The 18,542-nt window shown below is 45.9% G+C and overlaps 1 protein-coding gene across 1 annotated transcript in view; it reads left to right on the top strand.

The window, feature by feature from the left end:
• The window catches only part of TNR (tenascin R), a 113,170-nt gene that overhangs the window by 24,391 nt on the left and 70,237 nt on the right, over positions 1 to 18,542 (top strand). The window contains exons 5-7 of the mRNA XM_084848180.1: positions 6,131 to 6,281; positions 11,330 to 11,599; positions 13,842 to 14,027. Of these exons, the coding sequence (XP_084704306.1) occupies positions 6,131 to 6,281; positions 11,330 to 11,599; positions 13,842 to 14,027 (607 nt within the window). The remainder of the gene's footprint in view (positions 1 to 6,130; positions 6,282 to 11,329; positions 11,600 to 13,841; positions 14,028 to 18,542) is intronic.

Genomic DNA, 18,542 nt, shown 5'->3' with positions numbered 1-18,542 from the left:
CCAGCTGGGGCTCAAGGGAGGCAGGCAGTAGTGCTTCAGTTGAGTGTTGTGGATGTGGGAGAGCTGCCAGGGCCAATGGCAGTGTCCTTTGGATCCATGCGGATAGGAGAGGTCAGAAGGATACCTGAGAAAGCGCCTTCTCCCTTACCAACCTGCCCAGTCACTGAGGCCATCAGAGGGCATGCTCTTGGTGGTTCCACATGGACCCATGGCCTGAGTGGAATCCCCCAGGAGAAGAGCCTTCAGTGTGGTGGCCCCCTTCCTGTGGGATTCCCTGCCTTTGGAAGTCAGGCAGGCGCCAACATTGTGTTCCTTCTGGCACCTCCTGAAAACACTGTTATTTCAGGAAGCCTTGTTTGAGTGGCTGGCTGTGGTTTACCAAACTTGGTTTTATCAGAAATCTGTTTCTTGAAATAACAGCAACAACAACAAGGTGTTTTTATTTTTTATCCTGTCTGCTGTTCCCTGCTTCGAGGTCTTTGGATGTGGAGTGGTGTACAAGTACTGTAAATAAATAATACATAAGACAGCAAGCAGCTGGAAGAAGTCGCCACACTAAAAGCTGGCTGCCCTCTGCTTGTAGCATGCTGTGATCTGGCTGCTGTGGCTTGCTTTATGGGGCTCTGCTGAGTTGCTGGCCCTGCGTTGCTGCTGGGGGCAGACTGCATGGTCTGTTGGTCCTGCCCATTTCTAGGAGTCTAATATTGTGAAGGCTGATGTGGACATTGCATTGTCAGCATGAACAGCAAATGCCAGAATTACTCAGCTTCCTCACTCATAATATATTTGTAAAGAATGGGCAACCCGATCTCAGTACTTCGGGCTAGGGATGCTGCAGAAATCCACCGCGGACTCAAATGAGGCTGGATTCCAAAGAACCCAACCTCAGGAGTCCGCAGCAGAGCGGCTGCACTTACCTCCTTCTCTGGAAGATTTCCCGTGGAGCGGCTCTCCGTTTCCCTAGGGGACACAACATACTAATGGCGGCTGCCATTAGCCTATCACGGGAAAACATACAGCCATAAATGGCATATTGTATGTCATTTGCAGCCGTAAAGCATTGACTTTGCCCTGAATTGCAGCCATTTATGGCTTCCTAACAGATTTTGCAGGTTTTAGAAACACCACACAAACCTGTTTAATTGGAGAGAATAGCGGGGCAGGGCAAAATGAGTGTGTGTGCATGGTGCAGGCAATGTTGGCTTGTTCAGACAACTCCTCTTGAACTATTGTATAAGCATCAGTTTGTCTACCTAACTCTACTCCAAGATATGCAGCTCAGTTTAGGCTGGTTCAAATGCCATATTCACCACAAAACGTTCCTCTAACCATGCAGTAACTTAATTGTATGTAACTGCCATGATCACAGGTGCGCTATTATGGAAAGCTCAGGGAGCGATAGCCAAAGTGGCAAATTCCATGTTAGAGAACATTAGGAAGGGCATTGAAAATAAACCTGCCAGTATCATGCTGCCTTGATATAAATCTATGGCACGGTTCTGTTTGGAATACTGGTTGCCCTTTCTGAAAATAGTGCTTTTCCACTCCACACTAGATAGGCAGGTGCTGCGGTAGTATTTAAATGAAAAAAAAAATCACCACAGATTAGGTCTGGGGCAAAAACAGGAGGACACCATGGAAAACACTGGAATAAGACAGGTTGGCAATAACATCATCTGGATTCTTTATAACAAGCAAGTGAACAAAGGATGCCATTTCTAGACTAAATGGATAGTGAAGAATCAGCCCTCGTTGTATTGTGTATTTCTTCACCCCTAACAGCAGTAGCCAGTGATGTGGAAGAGGGAAAAGTGTGATGTGATGGCGAGATGTGTTTCCCTTACTGCACCACACAGGAAGAGGAGGGGCAACAGTACAGGACTGCTGGTTTTGGCTATAGCCCATGTTCACCACTACCTCTAGTTCTACCCATAGACTCAAAAAGTGCGTTATATGAAAATGATCCTTAGAAATGCAATAATTTATTAAACACTGCGTATGCAACTGTGCCTGCATAACACAGCTGCATAAGACCTGATTTTTATGTAATAAGGAAATACAGATTGAGGACCTAAGTCCGTTCAGATGAGCTATGCAGAACTGTTGGTTAATGGTGGTTCCCTCAAGACTGAGCAGCCTAGCTGAGCCTTAGAGGTGTGAAAATCTATAACAGTAGAAAAGGAGACAAAATCAGCAGAAAAACAGAAGCAGATGAGGGAGCATTGATGAAGACAGCTTGAGTTTCACAGTTGTTTTCAAAGGACCGGAGGGATTTTTTGTAATTTTTGCAAGCTCTTACTTGCTTGGTCACTCTGTCACGCTCTCTCCCTCTCTCACACACATGCATACACACAGTTCTCTTATAAGCAGAAGCTTTTTTGTTATATCTGTAAACCCAAAGATAATGCTCTATTCAAAATCAGGTTAAACTCTTGCTAGATAGGAAGAATTTCTTCTAGCCTAAAGAGGAAATTGTAATGCAAATGTTACCTGAGGATTCAGTGAATAAGTAAAATGCCTGCCAGTTCCCAAATAATGAAACAATTCTGAAAGGCAGGAAACAATTCTGTAAGGCAGGAAAAGGTTGCATCCCTTTTATATTTAGAAGGGAATGGGTGAACAGAGAGCTTTGGACCCTAGTTGCCAGCTGACCAGAAAAAGATTGCCTTGGCTCCCTCTTGCTCCTTTAACAGCAGCTTGATCTGCAGGGGTTAGCAGAAGAAGCCTTCCACCACTTGGAGATTAGCATTTACTCCATTAATCTTGGCCCAGCAAGCTGGTGTTAAAAATATAGCTACAGGAGATGGCTGAAAAGCTGGCAACCCTATTTTGAATATTATGGAGAAGCAGCAAGAGCAGAAGTGAGCCACTAATACCGATGCACCTGCTTTTTTCTCTTCCACGTAATGTTCAACATGGATACTGTGACTGTCTCCTGCAGGGAGACGTATGGGTGTGATGTGGGTACAGTGCTTATACATTTCTCACAGGAGAAATGTGCGGCATCACACATTACTCCAGAAATGCAAATAAGTAGAGTTGCCTTGGGGTTCTGTCCACATCAGCCATTTTCTTCCCAGCACAAGGAGGGTCACATTTTCTGTCCTTCACGGCCCTTTGATCTTTGCGGTTACCTGGTGAAGCGCTCCTGGGGTTGACATGGGCTCCTGAGGTCCGCTCCGAGGTTGTTTGGAGCAGGGCATTTAACGTGGTGCACACGCTATGTGGAACCATCTTCCCCCTGAGATTACGCATGTGCTGACAATTAGTAATTTTACAAGAACATGAAGTCCTTCCTGGTATGGTTTAGCCTACCATGTCTCTTATTCCCATGGATATGTAGGTTTGGTTTATTGATTCTACATATTAGTTTTACATTGTTATGTTATTATGATTTGTGTCCGCTGCTTTGAAATCTGTAGATGTATGCGGTTTATACATACTCATAAGTAAGTAAGCAAATAACTGCCCTGAGAAATTATCAAGGCCACCCTTTGTGCATGCGCAGGCCGTACAGTCCTGCTGCGGGGGACTCATCCGGAACTGTAGCCCTGGAAGGGAAAGGTCTGCGTGGCCACGTCAGCTGGCAGGCTGCAGCTGCTCCTCCTTGCGAGCAGCTCTGCTCGAAAGCGGGGCCGGCTGCAGCTCTTCCTCTCAGGACTGATCCTCTTTTGAGGGGATTTATGACCTACTGTGTAAAGCTGGGTGCCTAGTTAAGATGGGGCAGGAATCCCTGATGTAGCGCAGCCTTCTCCTACCTGGTGTCCTCCAGATAGGTTGGATGGCAATTCCCATCATCCCCTGCTGGCATGGCCATTGGGGATTGTGGGAGTTGTAGCCCAACACATCTGGAGGGTATCAAGTTGGGGAAGGCTGATGTAGTTGTGAGTAGAGTGACGGACATGGGTCGGGAGGGCCCACGTTCAAATCCCGCTCAACTCTGAGGCTCGCTGGGAGCCCCTGGGCCAGGCTGTCGTCCTCTCAGCTACCGGGCGTGTTGGGATGGCAAGAAGCTCAGAGGCAAAATGAACTCCTTGGGGAAATGACAGGAAAACAGTAGTCACTAAATCTGGAAAACAAGCCACCAAGATGTCGTCGCTGCAGCTGGATATTACAGCAGTGCAATCAAAAAGGGGGTGACCTTATCCCATCCTGAAAGATTATTTCCTCCCATACAAACTTACCCACATCCACTGAGGCGTGGTCAGGGCTGAAGCAAGACCTTTCTTCTCCCCGCACCCCATCTTGACCGCAATGACAGCGGCAGCGTGCACTCTCCCCTCCCCCTCCTTCCCCTGACTATGGCGGTGGCAGCGCCTGCCCTCCCCCCCCACCAGCTGTGACGACAAGGGAGGCCATCCGCCCCATCCTCCTCTCCCCCTCCCTCCGCTGCCCTCCTCTCCCCAAGACCACGATGAGGGTGCCTGCTCACTGCCCCTCCCCTTCCTTCCCCTCCCCAGCAACAGCAGTGGTGCCCAGTCCCTCCTTCCTTTCCTCCCCCCTCTCCCCACAATATCACAACACCGGCCCAGCACTCCTCCTACTTCCCAGACTGCAACAGCAGTTGCTGGTGGTTGCTACCACTGCTGCTGCCACCCCCCTCCCTTCCCCGCTCTCTGCCGCCAAGGGCCACCTCCCTGCCAGTGCCTCATTCTAAGGAAGGGCCCCACACAGTGAGACACTGGGACCAGGCGCTCTAGAGAGCTGCGCAGGCCGCTCTGTCTTTGGAGCAGTCGGCGGGGCTTCCCAGACGCTCTACCTGCTGGATGCCGTGCTCTGAGGGATCCTTGGCCTGAGGCACTGGGTTGGTGGCGCTCCAGAGAGCTGTGCCAGCCATGCTTGCTGCAGCAGGAGAGTGCCCAGTACGGCTTTCTGGAGCGCCAAATGGGGCATGCAGTTCTCCTGGGGGCAGAATCCACCGCCCTATGGCAGCCGCTGCCTGGAGCTTAATGGAAGGACTGGCGCTGCATGCAGGCAACAGGAATTTACGAAAGGGTCTTCTTGGATGCAGCAGCTAGAATGTGAAACAACACAGTGCCCTGGAGATGCCTTTGATCCCCTGTCTCCCGTGTTTGTCACCCGCTAAAAGACTGTTGCTTTTGCAAGCTTTTGGCTTGTCTGCTGGTTAAACCTGAATTTGTTTAATAGTTCTCGGTGGTTTTGACTGCTTTATTTGCTTCTTTTACATCTTAGTATATTGTTCTATGGTTTGATTGTTCTTGTTCTATGGTCTTACTATTGGTGTTAGCTGCCTTGAGCATTTATTCAGAACTGGAGAGGCAGGATAGTAATTCCTTAACACATAAATATGCTCACATGGGCTTAATAAATACATACATACATACATACATACATACGTACATACATACATAAATATGCTCACACAGGCTCAGGAAACTAGCTTGCAGCCTGTGCCTGCATGTTTTGATTAACAGGGGAAAACAGCTGTTTCTAAGGGGTAATTTTCATCAGGAAAACTGCGTGAGAGGAAGGCTGTAGCCCCTTCTCCACACCATAGTCCTGATCTAGATACACCCCCTACCAGCTATTTGCAGTAATGATTATGATGATGATGTAGGAATAGGTAACCTTCTTTCCATTGAAGTCTATGTTCCTTTGGAGCTAATGTGTCATGGGCCACATGCCACCTTTCGGGAGGCCAAAACCAGGAGTGGGTAGGGCCAGCACCAAAAGCGGGCAGGGTCACCTCTTCTCTCTCTCTCTCCGCACCTCTCCCTGCTCAGAAAGAGGACAACTCACTCTTGCCAGAGGTTTGAACTGATGGCTTGCAAAACATTTTTCATATTAGGCCTCATGATATTATGCCAAGGATCGCATGCCGCCGTAGGGCTGCGTGTTGTGTGCCATTGCTTTAAGACAGAGATGCATTCACACATCTCTATCATAACATGTAGTTTCGCCCTGAGGACTGAGAAAAATGATTCCTCTTCAACAAACCGAGTATGTTAAAGGAATTAATCAAAGGTTGAGATATGTTGGGACTTATTTGACTTACATATGAAAATGGAGAAATCCATCCATAAACAGGAGGGAGAGAGACAATTAAAACTTGATTCACTGATATCACCACTTCTTCCAAGCTTTGAACCAGTGTATTTTATGTCCTCAGGACAACGAGGGGGGTGTAATTGCACAGCTCCCTAGCAGTGTGACAACCTTCAATCAGACAGGCCTGAAACCTGGTGAAGAGTACACAGTCAATGTAGTAGCCCTCAAGGAACAAGCCCGGAGCCCACCCACCTCAGCTAGCGTCTCAACCTGTGAGTAATCCATACCTATACTTCTGTGCCTGTTGTTGTTGTTCAGTCGTTCAGTCGTGTCCGACTCTTCATGACCCCATGGACCATAGCACGCCAGGCCTTCCTGTCCTGCGCTCTCTCCTGGAGTGTGCTCAAGTTCATATTCATTGCATCGGTGATACTATCTAGCCATCTCATCCTCTGCCGTCCCCTTCTCCTTTTGCCTTCAGTCTTTCCCAGCATCAGGGTCTTTTCCAGAGAGTTTTCTCTTCGCATTAGGTGGCCAAAATATTTCAGCTTCAGGATCTGTCCTTCCAATGAGCACTCAGGGTTGATTTCCTTTAGGATTGACTGCTTTGACCTCCTTGCAGTCCAGGGGACTCGTAAGAGTCTTCTCCAGCACCACAGTTCGAAAGCATCAATTCTTCGGCGCTCAGCCTTGCTTATAGTCCAGCTCTCACGGCCATACATTACTACTGGGAAAACCATAGCTTTGATTAGACGGACCTTTGTCGGCAAGGTGATGTCTCTGCTTCTTACTATGCTGTCTAGGTTGGCCATAGCTTTCCTCCCAAGGAGCAAGCGTCTTTTAATTTCAGGGCTCTGGTCACCATCTGCGGTGATCTTGGAGCCCAAGAAAGTAAAATCTGTCACTGCTTCCATTTCTTCCCCTTCTATATGCCAGGAAGTGATGGGGCCAGATGCCATGATCTTCGTTTTTTTAATGTTGAGTTTCAAACCAGCTTTTGCACTCTCCTCTTTCACCCTCAACAAGAGGCTCTTTAAATCCTCTTCGCTTTCTGCCATTAGGGTGGTATCGTCTGCATATCTGAGGTTGTTGATAATTCTCCCGGCAATCTTAATTCCGACCTGTGATTCATCCAACCCGGCATTTCTCATGATGTACTCTGCATATAAGTTAAATAAGCAGGGTGACAATATGCAGCCTTGTCGTACTCCTTTCCCAGTTTTGAACCACTCGGTTGTTCCATGTCTGGTTCTTACCGTTGCTTCTTGACCCTCGTACAGGTTTCTCAGGAGACAGGTAAGGTGGTCTGGTATTCCCCCTGGGAGTTAATAGCAATTCCCCTTCTCGATAGGATTGGACTGTTTTAAGGGCTCCTCGTGGTATTAATGGCTAAGTAAAACCTCCATGTTTAGAGGCAGTGTACCTCTGCATATCAGATTCTGGAGGGAAAATATCAGGGAAGGGCTGTCGCCTTCATCGTGCTCTACTTGAGGGATTCTCAGAAGCTGTTAGCCTAGCCGTTGTGGACTAGGTGGACTTTTGGTCTGGTCTCACCAGGCCCGTGTTGTGGGCAGTAGATTAATGGTTAACTAACATTCTAGCTTCTGTTTGTTCATAGCTATGAAAGTGAACGCGGTGGGGATGCAGTGGCTTAGTGGTTAAGACGCTGAACTGCAAACTGGAAGGTCGGCAGGTCAGCAGTTCGAGACCGAGTGCCGCGTGACGGAGTGAGCTCCCGTCTTCAGTCCCAGCTCCTGCCAACCTAGCAGTTCGAAAGCAAGACATTGCAAGTAGATAAATAGGTACCGCCTCGGCGGGAAAGGTAACAGCGTTCTGTGCACCTCGGTGTTCAGTCATGCCGGCCACATGACCACGGAAGCGTCTTCGGACAGTGCTGGCTCTTGGGCTTAGAAACGGGGATGAGCACCGCACCCTAGAGTCGGACACGACTGGTTGGGGACACCTTTACCTTTTACCTTTTATGAAAGTGAACACGTTCTGGCCTACACAGCAAAGAGGATCTCATTCACCCAACTGTGGTCCTAGTAATCACATTAAATGTCTCCATCAAAACCCATCTTTAAGGGAAAGTACCATGCAAACAGTTCTTGCAAAGCTCTCTAAGAGGGAACGCATCCACAGAGCTGACAATTATAAGGCAATTAATGGACTTTGGATCCAAGAGGCAAAAAGAGCATGTCAGCCAGCACATAGTACAAGTAGGCCTTTCCCTCAAACAAAAGAGTGTGTGCTGAACAATCTGCAATCCTGATACATGCCGTAGTCACCCTCTCATTATTTCAGCAAGCACATACAGACATTCCTCCCACCACCTTTGCAGGATGTGGTTTACCAGTGACATCTACAGGCCACCTAAGCAATTACCCATTTTCAAAGTGCTCTTTTAATTGTCTGTTCTTGGCCACGTTTTCCAAGTGTTCTGAGGAACACGGTTTTCGGCGTTAAAACTAGAGGCACGCTTCATGCTTACACCTGGCAAGACTTACTGTTACATTGTATCAGAGTAACAACTATCCACCCTCAGTAGAACCCCCTCCCTCCCTTTCTGTGTGGATCACTTTTCTAGCCGTGCCCCCAGCTGGAAGGAGCCAAGCCCCACAGCGTGAGTTATGTGAAGAGGTGGGCAGCCTTCTCTTCGGGTGGGTCACTGCTGTGTCTCTTTGCCAGGAGTGAATGAATTCTCTGAATAGTCTGGATTCAGGAAAGCAACCAAATTACCTGCCCCCAGCGGAGGCAGATGAGAAGGAGGCAAGGCCAGAGCAGTGAATCTTGCAGATATGCAGCCGGCTGCCTCCCTCTGGGGACCCCTTTGGACTCCTCAGTTATTTGATTCATTTCTGACATTATGCAGTTGGGAGATATAGATCTATGGGATCTATCAAACAAAGATCTGGTGTCACTTGCCTCAACCTCACATAGAGTCAATAAGCAGCCCCTAAAAATTTTATCGACAACCATTAGATTTCTACATTAATGCTCCCCCAAACCCTTCTTTCCCACCTCCAATGCCCCATTCCTGACTTCTGCCCTACTCTGCACTTCTGACCACTTTCTGCTTCCCTGGAAATCTGACTTCTATATGTACCCATATTTCAAAGTATGTTTAATTTAGGGTGCTCAACCTTACATACAAGTTCTTAGCTTTGAAGTAGGTTACCTTTTTTCTTGGCAAGATTCTATAAGTCTGGGCTGTACAGCACTTCCACCTTTCCACATTTTAAGACCAAAAAGTAAGTAGCATTCTAGCACATGTACAAACTTACTTGGAGGGTTCTTGTCTTCCCCTGCTCTGCAGCTGCATTTCTCTACTGCTCCTTCTGTCTAGGATACATGATCAGCCTTCTTCAGCTGGATGCCCATCAGATGCATTGGGCTACAGCTCTGATCATCCCCAGCCAGCATGGCAATTGGCCGTAGTGGGAGCTTACTCCAAAACATCTGTAGAGCACCAAATTGGGGAAGGCTGGCATAGATTGGAGTGGGTAGGGGAGATGCTCTTGTCTCAGGACCAAACTTGACATGATGCTAAATGCACCTTGGCATTTAACATGCATGCTTTTTCTTTCCCTTTCCCTTTTTAAATGCAAATAGCAGCTGGCTCCTCTCCTCTTGCAGAGAGAGCATCTCTTGCTTGTTTTAATTGCCAGTCAAGCTGGATGAAGGGCTTGTATTGACATGGAACTGACCAGGGCACGAGCACATTACAAAGTAACCGAAATCCATGTAAGCGAGGTAATTAGCCCTTACAATGGTAGGTTATTATGCAAATAAATTATACACTGGTTCTCATATGCATATGTATCACCCATTGACTGTTGCATTTGTGAATGAGCCATTTCAGATCAAATTCCAAAGAGAGAACTTTCAAATATGGGATGTCAAAACAATGTTGTTCAGCTTCAGGCATTTGATTGAGATCTACCAAGTGTTGAGCAATTAAGAGAGATCATGATGTACATGAACGTGTGATTCAGCCCAAATGTTGGCATACTTGTCCCTTTGCACATCCTCTCCCTTCCTCTTTCAAGAATATATACGTTTAGTGCATTTTTTAGCAATTGAGAATGTAGGGAATGCACACAATTAAAAAAAACCCTTTTATTTTATTTGCCAGTACACCTATTACATAACACAATTTGGGCTGTCCTTGTACAAAGAAAAAAATTGAAACCTGTAGAATAAAGGCTAGAATAATAGACCTCGGATCCCCAAGCAGGAAATAAGTCTGAGATTAGATGCACAGCAGGAACAGCAGGGTAATGCTGGTTTGGTGCACAAGTGATTAACAAGCATTTGCATCCTGTTCTTTTACACAAGTGCAATATAGCAAATGCTTGGTGTAGATTAAAAATGCTGTGGTAATCCAGAGGTTTCGATCTCTGACCCAAATAGTGTAGTTCCGCAGGTGTTGACAATTATCCCAAATTCTCCTTACGTCCAGTTCAAACTCATTTACATTCCATTGCAGGGGGAAACAAAACTGTTGGTGGCTGCCTACAAGCATTCTTGGATATGTTAGTTAGGCAGCATGGGAAATGGTGGCTGGATGCAGATACTCTTGTGTAAGCTAGTTTGGAATAAAAGATTGGATGTACATCCAAATACACACCCCATTGAAAGCAATAAACTAGCTAGATAGCACTGGCATTCTGATGCATCTTTCCATGTACATTTTTTCTTATTCATGTGGCTCCTAAAAGCAAAGATATCCAAGGTTCTTTGAAGAACTCAGGCTTCTGGGATCTACTTTGTTTTTTACTAGAACCTCAAGATCTACCAACTGGAGTCAAGTCCAAAATAGTGGCTCAGGGTAGACACACCCCTAGCAGAATTAAAGCGGGTGCCTCTCAGCACATGGCATACACCAAAAATGTGTTTTCAGTATCAGCACTGAGCTCACAGTCCTTTTACACACAAATCCACTCCTGGTTTCCCTGCCCCCCTGCCTTCTTGATTTCAACAAGAAATGGGAGCCTTTTTATTTTTTGCTGCTGTTAAACAATTGGGAGTCAGAAACCCTTGCAGATCTACTGCAAATTACACAATGATCTACCAGGAGATCCCAGTCTACCTTCTGCCCACCCTTGCTGTTGAGTTTGCATGGATATCCAAAAACATGGGACAGGAAAAGCTGGAAACTCTGTGGAAGTAAAGGGAAAGAGTTCACACTTTCCTATTATAGATTTCTCCCCTTGGTGCTTGGAGTAAAATTCCATTAATATGTTTCTTCTTCTGTGTCTGTTTCTCATGTAATTTCTTTCTTTTTTTAAAAAAATGTTTATGCATTTACTGTGTTCAGTAATTGATGGGCCAACCCAGATATTGGTGCGAGATGTCTCAGACACAGTGGCCTTTGTTGAATGGATTCCACCTCGGGCTAAAGTGGACCATATTCTGCTGAAGTATGGCCTAGAGAATGGAGAAGGGGGAAAGACCAGCTTCCGACTACAGCCTCCCCTGAGCCAATATTCCATGCAGGCCCTACGACCTGGCTCACGATACGAAGTCTCCATCACTGCTGTCCGCGGGACCAATGAGAGTGATGCTGCTGTCACCCACTTTGTAACAGGTATGCCCAAGATAACCAGGGGTTAGGAGAGCACATCTCACCTGCATCCAAAGGTGCATTCATACATACAGGTGCATCTCATGTCCTTGAAATGGCAGGCATCAGGTGTGATGCTGTAGCATGCTACTGCTTCTCTGCCTACTACATAACAATCCTTCTTCCTCTCATCCTCTTTTCAAAGAATCACAGATCATCACAACTTCAGTAAAAAAAAAAAAGAAAGAAAATCAATCTATTTGTGAAGTAAATGGTTATTCATACTGGGGGAAGTTCCCCCTTCACATTCTTGGAGAAGCTTTAGCTGGCGGGAGAGGAGGGGGAGAATGCAAAGCGCATTTACTAGTATCCCTTATGGGTACTTGGGGAAACTGAAATAAATCAAAGCCTGTAGATAGCTAACAGGTTTAATTTATAGTTCCATAAAGGAGGAGGTGGAAAGCAGATTTTGGAGCTGTTTTATAGTTTAGATATTGCCGGTCATAAAGATTACAGATGGATACTAGTGCTTTGTGTTATCTCTATGATAATATCTTGCTGACTGTACTTAAGAGTAAGGGGGTGTGCACTTATTGATTCGCCGAGTCTTTCATTCCATGACTTACTTCTATGAAATGTCATAATCAAAAAGAAAATAAAGAAGCAAAACTATTGCATTGTAAATTTGTCACTCCTGCTTTACACATCACAAGATGCTGACATTTTGCCTTCAACGCTACCTGTGTGACATTGCAGTTTGTGGGAAGGTAATGGAAGAGCCCTCAAAGGTGCACAAAGTACCAGCATATTGCCCAGCACATTTTGAATTCAAACTCTTCCTCAGGGTGACTCTGATTCATTTCTTTCAAGGAAACCCATTTTCCTAGTTTTCTTGAAACAGTTGAACCAGAGACAACCCTGTGGAAGAGTTTTGACTTGAAATGCATTGGACAATACTGTAGATTGGATCCAGGCTAAGGTAGTTGAACATACGTCCCATTGAAATCAGTGGGGCACATTAGTCATGACTTAAGTCCCATTGATTTCACTGGGAATTAAATGCAGCACAGCGTGGTCCTACACATGTCTTCCAGAAGTAAATCCCACTGGGTTCAATTGAATTTACTGTCAGAGAAGTGTGTATAGGACTATAGCCTGGATCAACCCATTGTCTTCTGTACACCTTTGAGGCCCCCTTCCCTTTTATTCCTGCGTTTGGTTCCCCCCTTTCTTTCCTCTGTAGGCACTACAGCTTGTGCACAGAAGAATGTGATGCCACTGACCCAGAAAACCATCCACTGAGATCCCAGTTAGGGGACTCAGGCTAATTCTCCAGTGAAAATGCACACACACTGAAAAACAATGCAGTGCATTGAACTCAAATGTGAACTCATTCATGGCTGTAGCTTCTCGACAGAGTGCACTTTTGGATGTGAAATCTGTTGTTTCAGTGCCTCAAACCCACAATTCATGTCATGACAAGGGACATAGTTCAGTGTTACAGTGTATGCTTTGCAAGCACAAAGTCCTGGGTGCAATCTCTCACATTTTTAAAAATTATTTGTACCCCGCCTTTCTACGAAGAAAATAGCACTCAAGGCAGCTTACAATCATAGATAAAATGGTATCTCCATTTCAAAAGGCTCCTGGATAACTAGGCTGGAAAAGACCTCTGCCTGAGAATTTGGAGAGTCACTGCTGGTCAAATCTGTTTCAACTTTAACTCTGACCACTTGGCTTTCCCTCCTTTGATTTCATTTCGAAGCAATTAACCATCCAAAGCAGTTATTAGGGAATGTGGCAGATTTGCCATCATCTGAAACCTACATATTATATGTATATAAACTGGTTGTCTCACTGAACAATGTTCTCCAAATTCTAATTAGATAAAGCCCATGAAGTGCTTTGCACACTTTAATGCTTTACATAAATGATAAGGGTTATCATTAGTATTCGCTAATGAGCAAGTTCTTTGGCTCTGTGCAAGAATTATTGGTTGAAATTCTCTGCCTGGAATTATACAGGAGAACAAGATAGTAAGAAATCTAAGAAACATACCCACCTGCATTGCATTTATAAAGCTCCAACCTGTGGGGCCAACTTTCCCAAACATAAAGTGAGGTTATAAACATGAAAATACCTTACATGGGACATACGCTAATGCACTGAGTATGGCTGTTTAGCGTTTAAAAGGGAACATGGATTGAAGTTGTAGAGAGGAGCAAAAGTGAAGCAAGAACACTGGTTATTTCCTTTTTTAATGCAGAAATTGATGCACCCAAGAACTTGCGTGTGCTCTCTCGGACGTCTGACAGCCTGGAACTTGAGTGGGACAACAGCGAGGCAGAGGTGGAGAACTTCAAGGTCGTGTACAGCACTCTGGCTGGTGAGCAATACCACGAAGTTCTGGTGCCACGGAAGGCAAGTGCCACAACCAGGTCCACCCTCATGGGTAAGCCTGCCCAACAACAACCTGGGCCTATATATTTTTCTTGTAGAGTTTCCAAGTGGAAAATATTCACGTTCGTTTTGAGTGCGGTGGCTTAGTGGTTAAGACGCTGAACTGCAGACTGGAAGGTCGGCAGGTCAGCAGTTCGAGACCCGAGTGCTGCGTGACGGAGTGAGCTCCCGTCTTCAGTCCCAGCTCCTGCCAACCTAGCAGTTCGAAAGCAAGACATTGCAAGTAGATAAATAGGTACCGCCTCGGCGGGAAAGGTAACAGCATTCCGTGCACCTCGGTGTTCAGTCATGCCGGCCACATGACCACGGAAGCGTCTTCGGACAGTGCTGGCTCTTCGGCTTAGAAACGGGGATGAGCACCGCACCCTAGAGTCGGATACGACTGGTTGGGGACACCATACATGCATATGTGATTGTGTTTAAAACACTCTCTAATAAAAAAAGGATATAGTCATGATCATGCAAAGTGAGAAGATTTCCTTTCCTATAGGCTTTTGTACAGGTAATAGGTAAAGATGTTCCTTAAGGGATGCTGATGCCCAGATGATGCTTTGCTTAAATTATTTTTGATAGCTTTTTATGGCTAGTGGCTACTAACTTTAGGGTACCCTCCATCTGTTATGGGTGGAGGCTGAAGAGAAACAGTTTGGCAGTTAGAATTTAGCCAGCAAAGGAAACAAGTCTGGGGGGTGGGGGGTTGCAGCTGCCTGGCAAAAATAAGACTCGGGACAGGGGGGCCTCCAAGAGCATTCTGTTTGCTTTTGCAGCATCAGATGCTACTTGAAAGACTAGCCCAGTGTTTGGATGTTTGTCCATTCACTCATGCTCACCTTGTATTTTTTTAAATAGACAGATATCACAGAACACCCCAAAGTCTCCAGTACTCTCTCCTCAGAGGCATATTTAACCTGTCAAAGTCTGATCCCCTGAAATCTCATCCCGCTCTAGGAAGTGGAAAGCAAGCAATAGTATTGTGTTTCAAGTGATGTCAGCACAGCTATTCCCAGTATGGAGAGGACCATAGATCATTGCAGTAAGATGCTCCATCTGTGAGGTTTGATCTGCAGTGGCTCTTTCACACTTCCAGCTCATTGTGAAGCTACAACTGTCGAGTGATGGAGACACACATGTCTGAATTCACCCTTAGGGCTGTTCCACCCATTACATTCTTTCTTCACAGAGGTTACCTGTAAGAACAGTGTGAAGTATCCCCAGAATAGTTAGGTTTTATGTGTCTGTGCTTGGCCAGACTTACTCTGGGTAACTTACTCAGTCCCGCTCCCTAGGACACCTGGGCACTGCTTGTCCATGGCTTCCCTGCCAAGACAGCAGTGCATGTGCATGGACGATTGGGCAGAAGAAGCTGGTGCCCGTGGGAAGTATCACTATTTCTTTCCATCTCTTACAGAGGTGCTTCTGAAGAGCAAATGTTTTCAAATATGTTCCAGGGAACCCGTGGAAGCTTATGACGAGTTCCTCAATTAGAAGATAAATAATGGTGGGGGGCAGTTTCCATGAAAGAGTTCACCCAGTGCGAACCTTTACCTACACAACTATAGAGGAGTGCTGGGTGTATTCTAAGGCTCATGTCATGCTCTTGGCGATATCCAAGAGGCAGGAGTTCAATGGGGCATGTGTGCCTAGGACTGCAGCCTATCTGTAGTGACAGAGGAGAAGTAAAGCAAAGAGCAAAGGTGGAAAAAAATCCAGTCTCTTCTTAACCTCTTCTGAAAGCTGCTCTTAGCAGAAATTTCATGGCTGGGTTGTGCAGCTACAGAGGAGCATGAAACAGATTTTCCTTAATTCCACCGGCAAGGACATTCCACCCTAGAGGGGGATTTACCTTTAGTGTTTGCTTTGTCCCCTCTTGAAGAGCAACTGCCTGTCTCTGCTGTCTGTTTTCATGCACAGATAGAGCCTTTCAGCCAGGCCTGCACACTCCACAAGACATCCCTTCTATTAAGATCCAGGCAGCGCATCTCCAAGGAGCTTGACACCGGTTTAAACTAACACCCATGGCAGCGGTTTCTCCCTATAGTGGAATCCCATTATAGACTCTGTGCAATTACAATGTGGTCATAATATTTCTAAATTAGATTATCTGGATTCAACTATCATGGTCTATCAGAGCATGTCAGAAAATACTCTGTGAATATCAGCATGCCCCCCTCCCCGGCGGGGGGCACAACCCAGCCAAAGTTAAGTCATTTTTAAGTTCCGTTGACTGTAGAGGCAGGGTTAGCACATACTTGAATCTCTCCCATTGAAGTCAATAGGACTTCAGTGCTTAACTTTGGCTGGATTGTATCCCATGTATAGCAAGTTTTCATGACATTTTTTAATAAATATCATACTGCCCTTATGCAAATCAATGGTGCGACCACACTTCAAACACTATGTACAGTTTTGGTCACCACACCTAAAAAAAGATATTGTGGAGATGGAAAAAGTGCAGAAAAGGGCAATTAAAATGATCAAGGAGCTGGAGCATCTGCCCTATGAGGGGAGGTTACAACAGCTGGGATTGTTTAGCTTGAAAAAAAAGAGGGTAAGGGGAGACATGATAGAGGTGTACAAAATTATGCATGGTGTGGAGAATGTGGATAGGGAGACATTTTTCTCGGTCTCTCATAACACTAGAACCTGGGGTCATCCCATGAAGCTGACTGGTGGGAGATTCAGGACAGATAAAAGGAAGGACTTCTTCACCCAGCGCATAGTTAAACTATGGAATTCGCTGCCACAAGATGTAGTGATGGCTACTAATTCAGATGGCTTTAAAAGGGGGTTAGACACATTCATGGAGGAGAAGGCTATCAATGGCTACTAGGCCTGATGGCTATGTACTATATCTCCAGTAGCAGAGGCAGTGAGCCTATGTACACCAGTTGCTGGGGAACATGGGCAGGAGGATGCGGTTGCACTCATGCTTTGCTTGTGGGTTTCCTGTGGGCAGCTGGTTGGCCACTGTGTGAACAGAATCCTGGATTAGATGAACCATTGCTGTGATCCAGCATGGCTCTTCTTACGGTCCTGTGTTCTTAAGTGTGGATGATCCGTCTTGCTATTTTCCCTTCTTTTTTAAAGGCTCTTCCTGCTGGTTTCCACCTGATTAATTACTTCCTCATTCCACCATTGCCCACTAATTACTTTCAAAGTTCCCCAGCATCTTGACAAGGGAAAAACACTCAGTTCTGAGCCTCTTCATGCCGTATTTCTAACATCTCCAAATGAGTGCAGCAGGAAGCCGCAGCACTTGTTTTGAAACAACAAAGAAATTGCTGGTTTGAGCTGCCATTTTCTCCAATACATTTGGTATTGGAGCTGGGCAGAGAGGAAGCTGCAGCTTAAAGTAGCTGAGCACAGCACAGTAAGGAGTGGGGGGCAGCATAAAAAATAGATATACTGCCCACCTGCTCTGCTTTATTGACAATGGTTTCAAAACAAAATAGCAGAGCTGCTCTGATCAAGAGACTACAAGTGCAACGGAGAAAAGAGGAAGGGGGGATTGGCTTTTCTCCTCTCATAGAACTGTGTCCCATCCACTGGTGGGGATGAAACACAGCATGGTGTATACACCGAAAAAACTCTATGCCCCTCAATGTCTGGAAAGAAAGTCCATTGCAATTCTTCTTGTGGCTTTCAGCAGAAAAGCAATGATTTTGTAGTTTGGAAGCACCTCAGGTCTTTACTCTATCAGCCTAAGAACAGAGTTAAAGAAGCAATCTGTTTAAAGTACGGGATGATAGATTTCCATTCAACTTTTAGGGGGGAAATTTGTAACCAGTCTATCAATAGAACAAGTTGTCTGAAGCTATGTCCAGAGCAGACAATAGTGTTTCCGAGACTATTCAGAGGTGCAGCAAAGGTTGGTTATCATGAACTGGTGGAGCACTGATCCATAGACAATCAATGAGTGGACCGCCGAGGGCCTGTGGGTTGCTGGGATTTTTGCAAAGAATGCTGGACTAGGTGGACCTTGATTTGATCTATCAAGGCACAACTTAGGGCTAAACTACACATGCCAATGAACACATCACTTGGAGATGCATAACTATTTTTCAAACCGCAAATAACAGCTGTGGGGGGTGGAAGCGATGAGGATGCAGACCATGCTATGTGGGAGGGGGATTAACCCTCTCCTCCCTCACTGTGTTCCTGAGGAAAATCACACACACACACACACACACACACACACACCCAATGGGAAGCTTCCACATGCGCCGATGGTAGTTTCCCTCCCGTACCAAATAGCAGTGGGGGTGAGCCATTTTCATTAGAACTACAGCACAGGAGGAATGCATTGACCCCCTCCCCACGGATTGTGGTCCTCAGCAGTTGCTATATACATTTGATGCCTTTAATGTCATGTGGTCCTTAAATTCCTAAGCAAGAATGCCTTCTCAGAATCATTCAACTCAAGTTACGTAAGGAATCCTGAAGATGCCCTTTGATTTCTAAATCTAAAACACCTTGGTGGGTCACCGGGATTGCCATAAACCATGCA

Source organism: Heloderma suspectum, chromosome 4, assembly GCF_057233095.1.
Source record: "Heloderma suspectum isolate Gila_16-S chromosome 4, 16-S_ref, whole genome shotgun sequence".
Taxonomy (NCBI): Eukaryota; Metazoa; Chordata; class Lepidosauria; order Squamata; family Helodermatidae; genus Heloderma; species Heloderma suspectum.
Note: the sequence above shows the minus strand (reverse complement) of the source record. Positions and strands in the feature narration are given on the sequence as shown.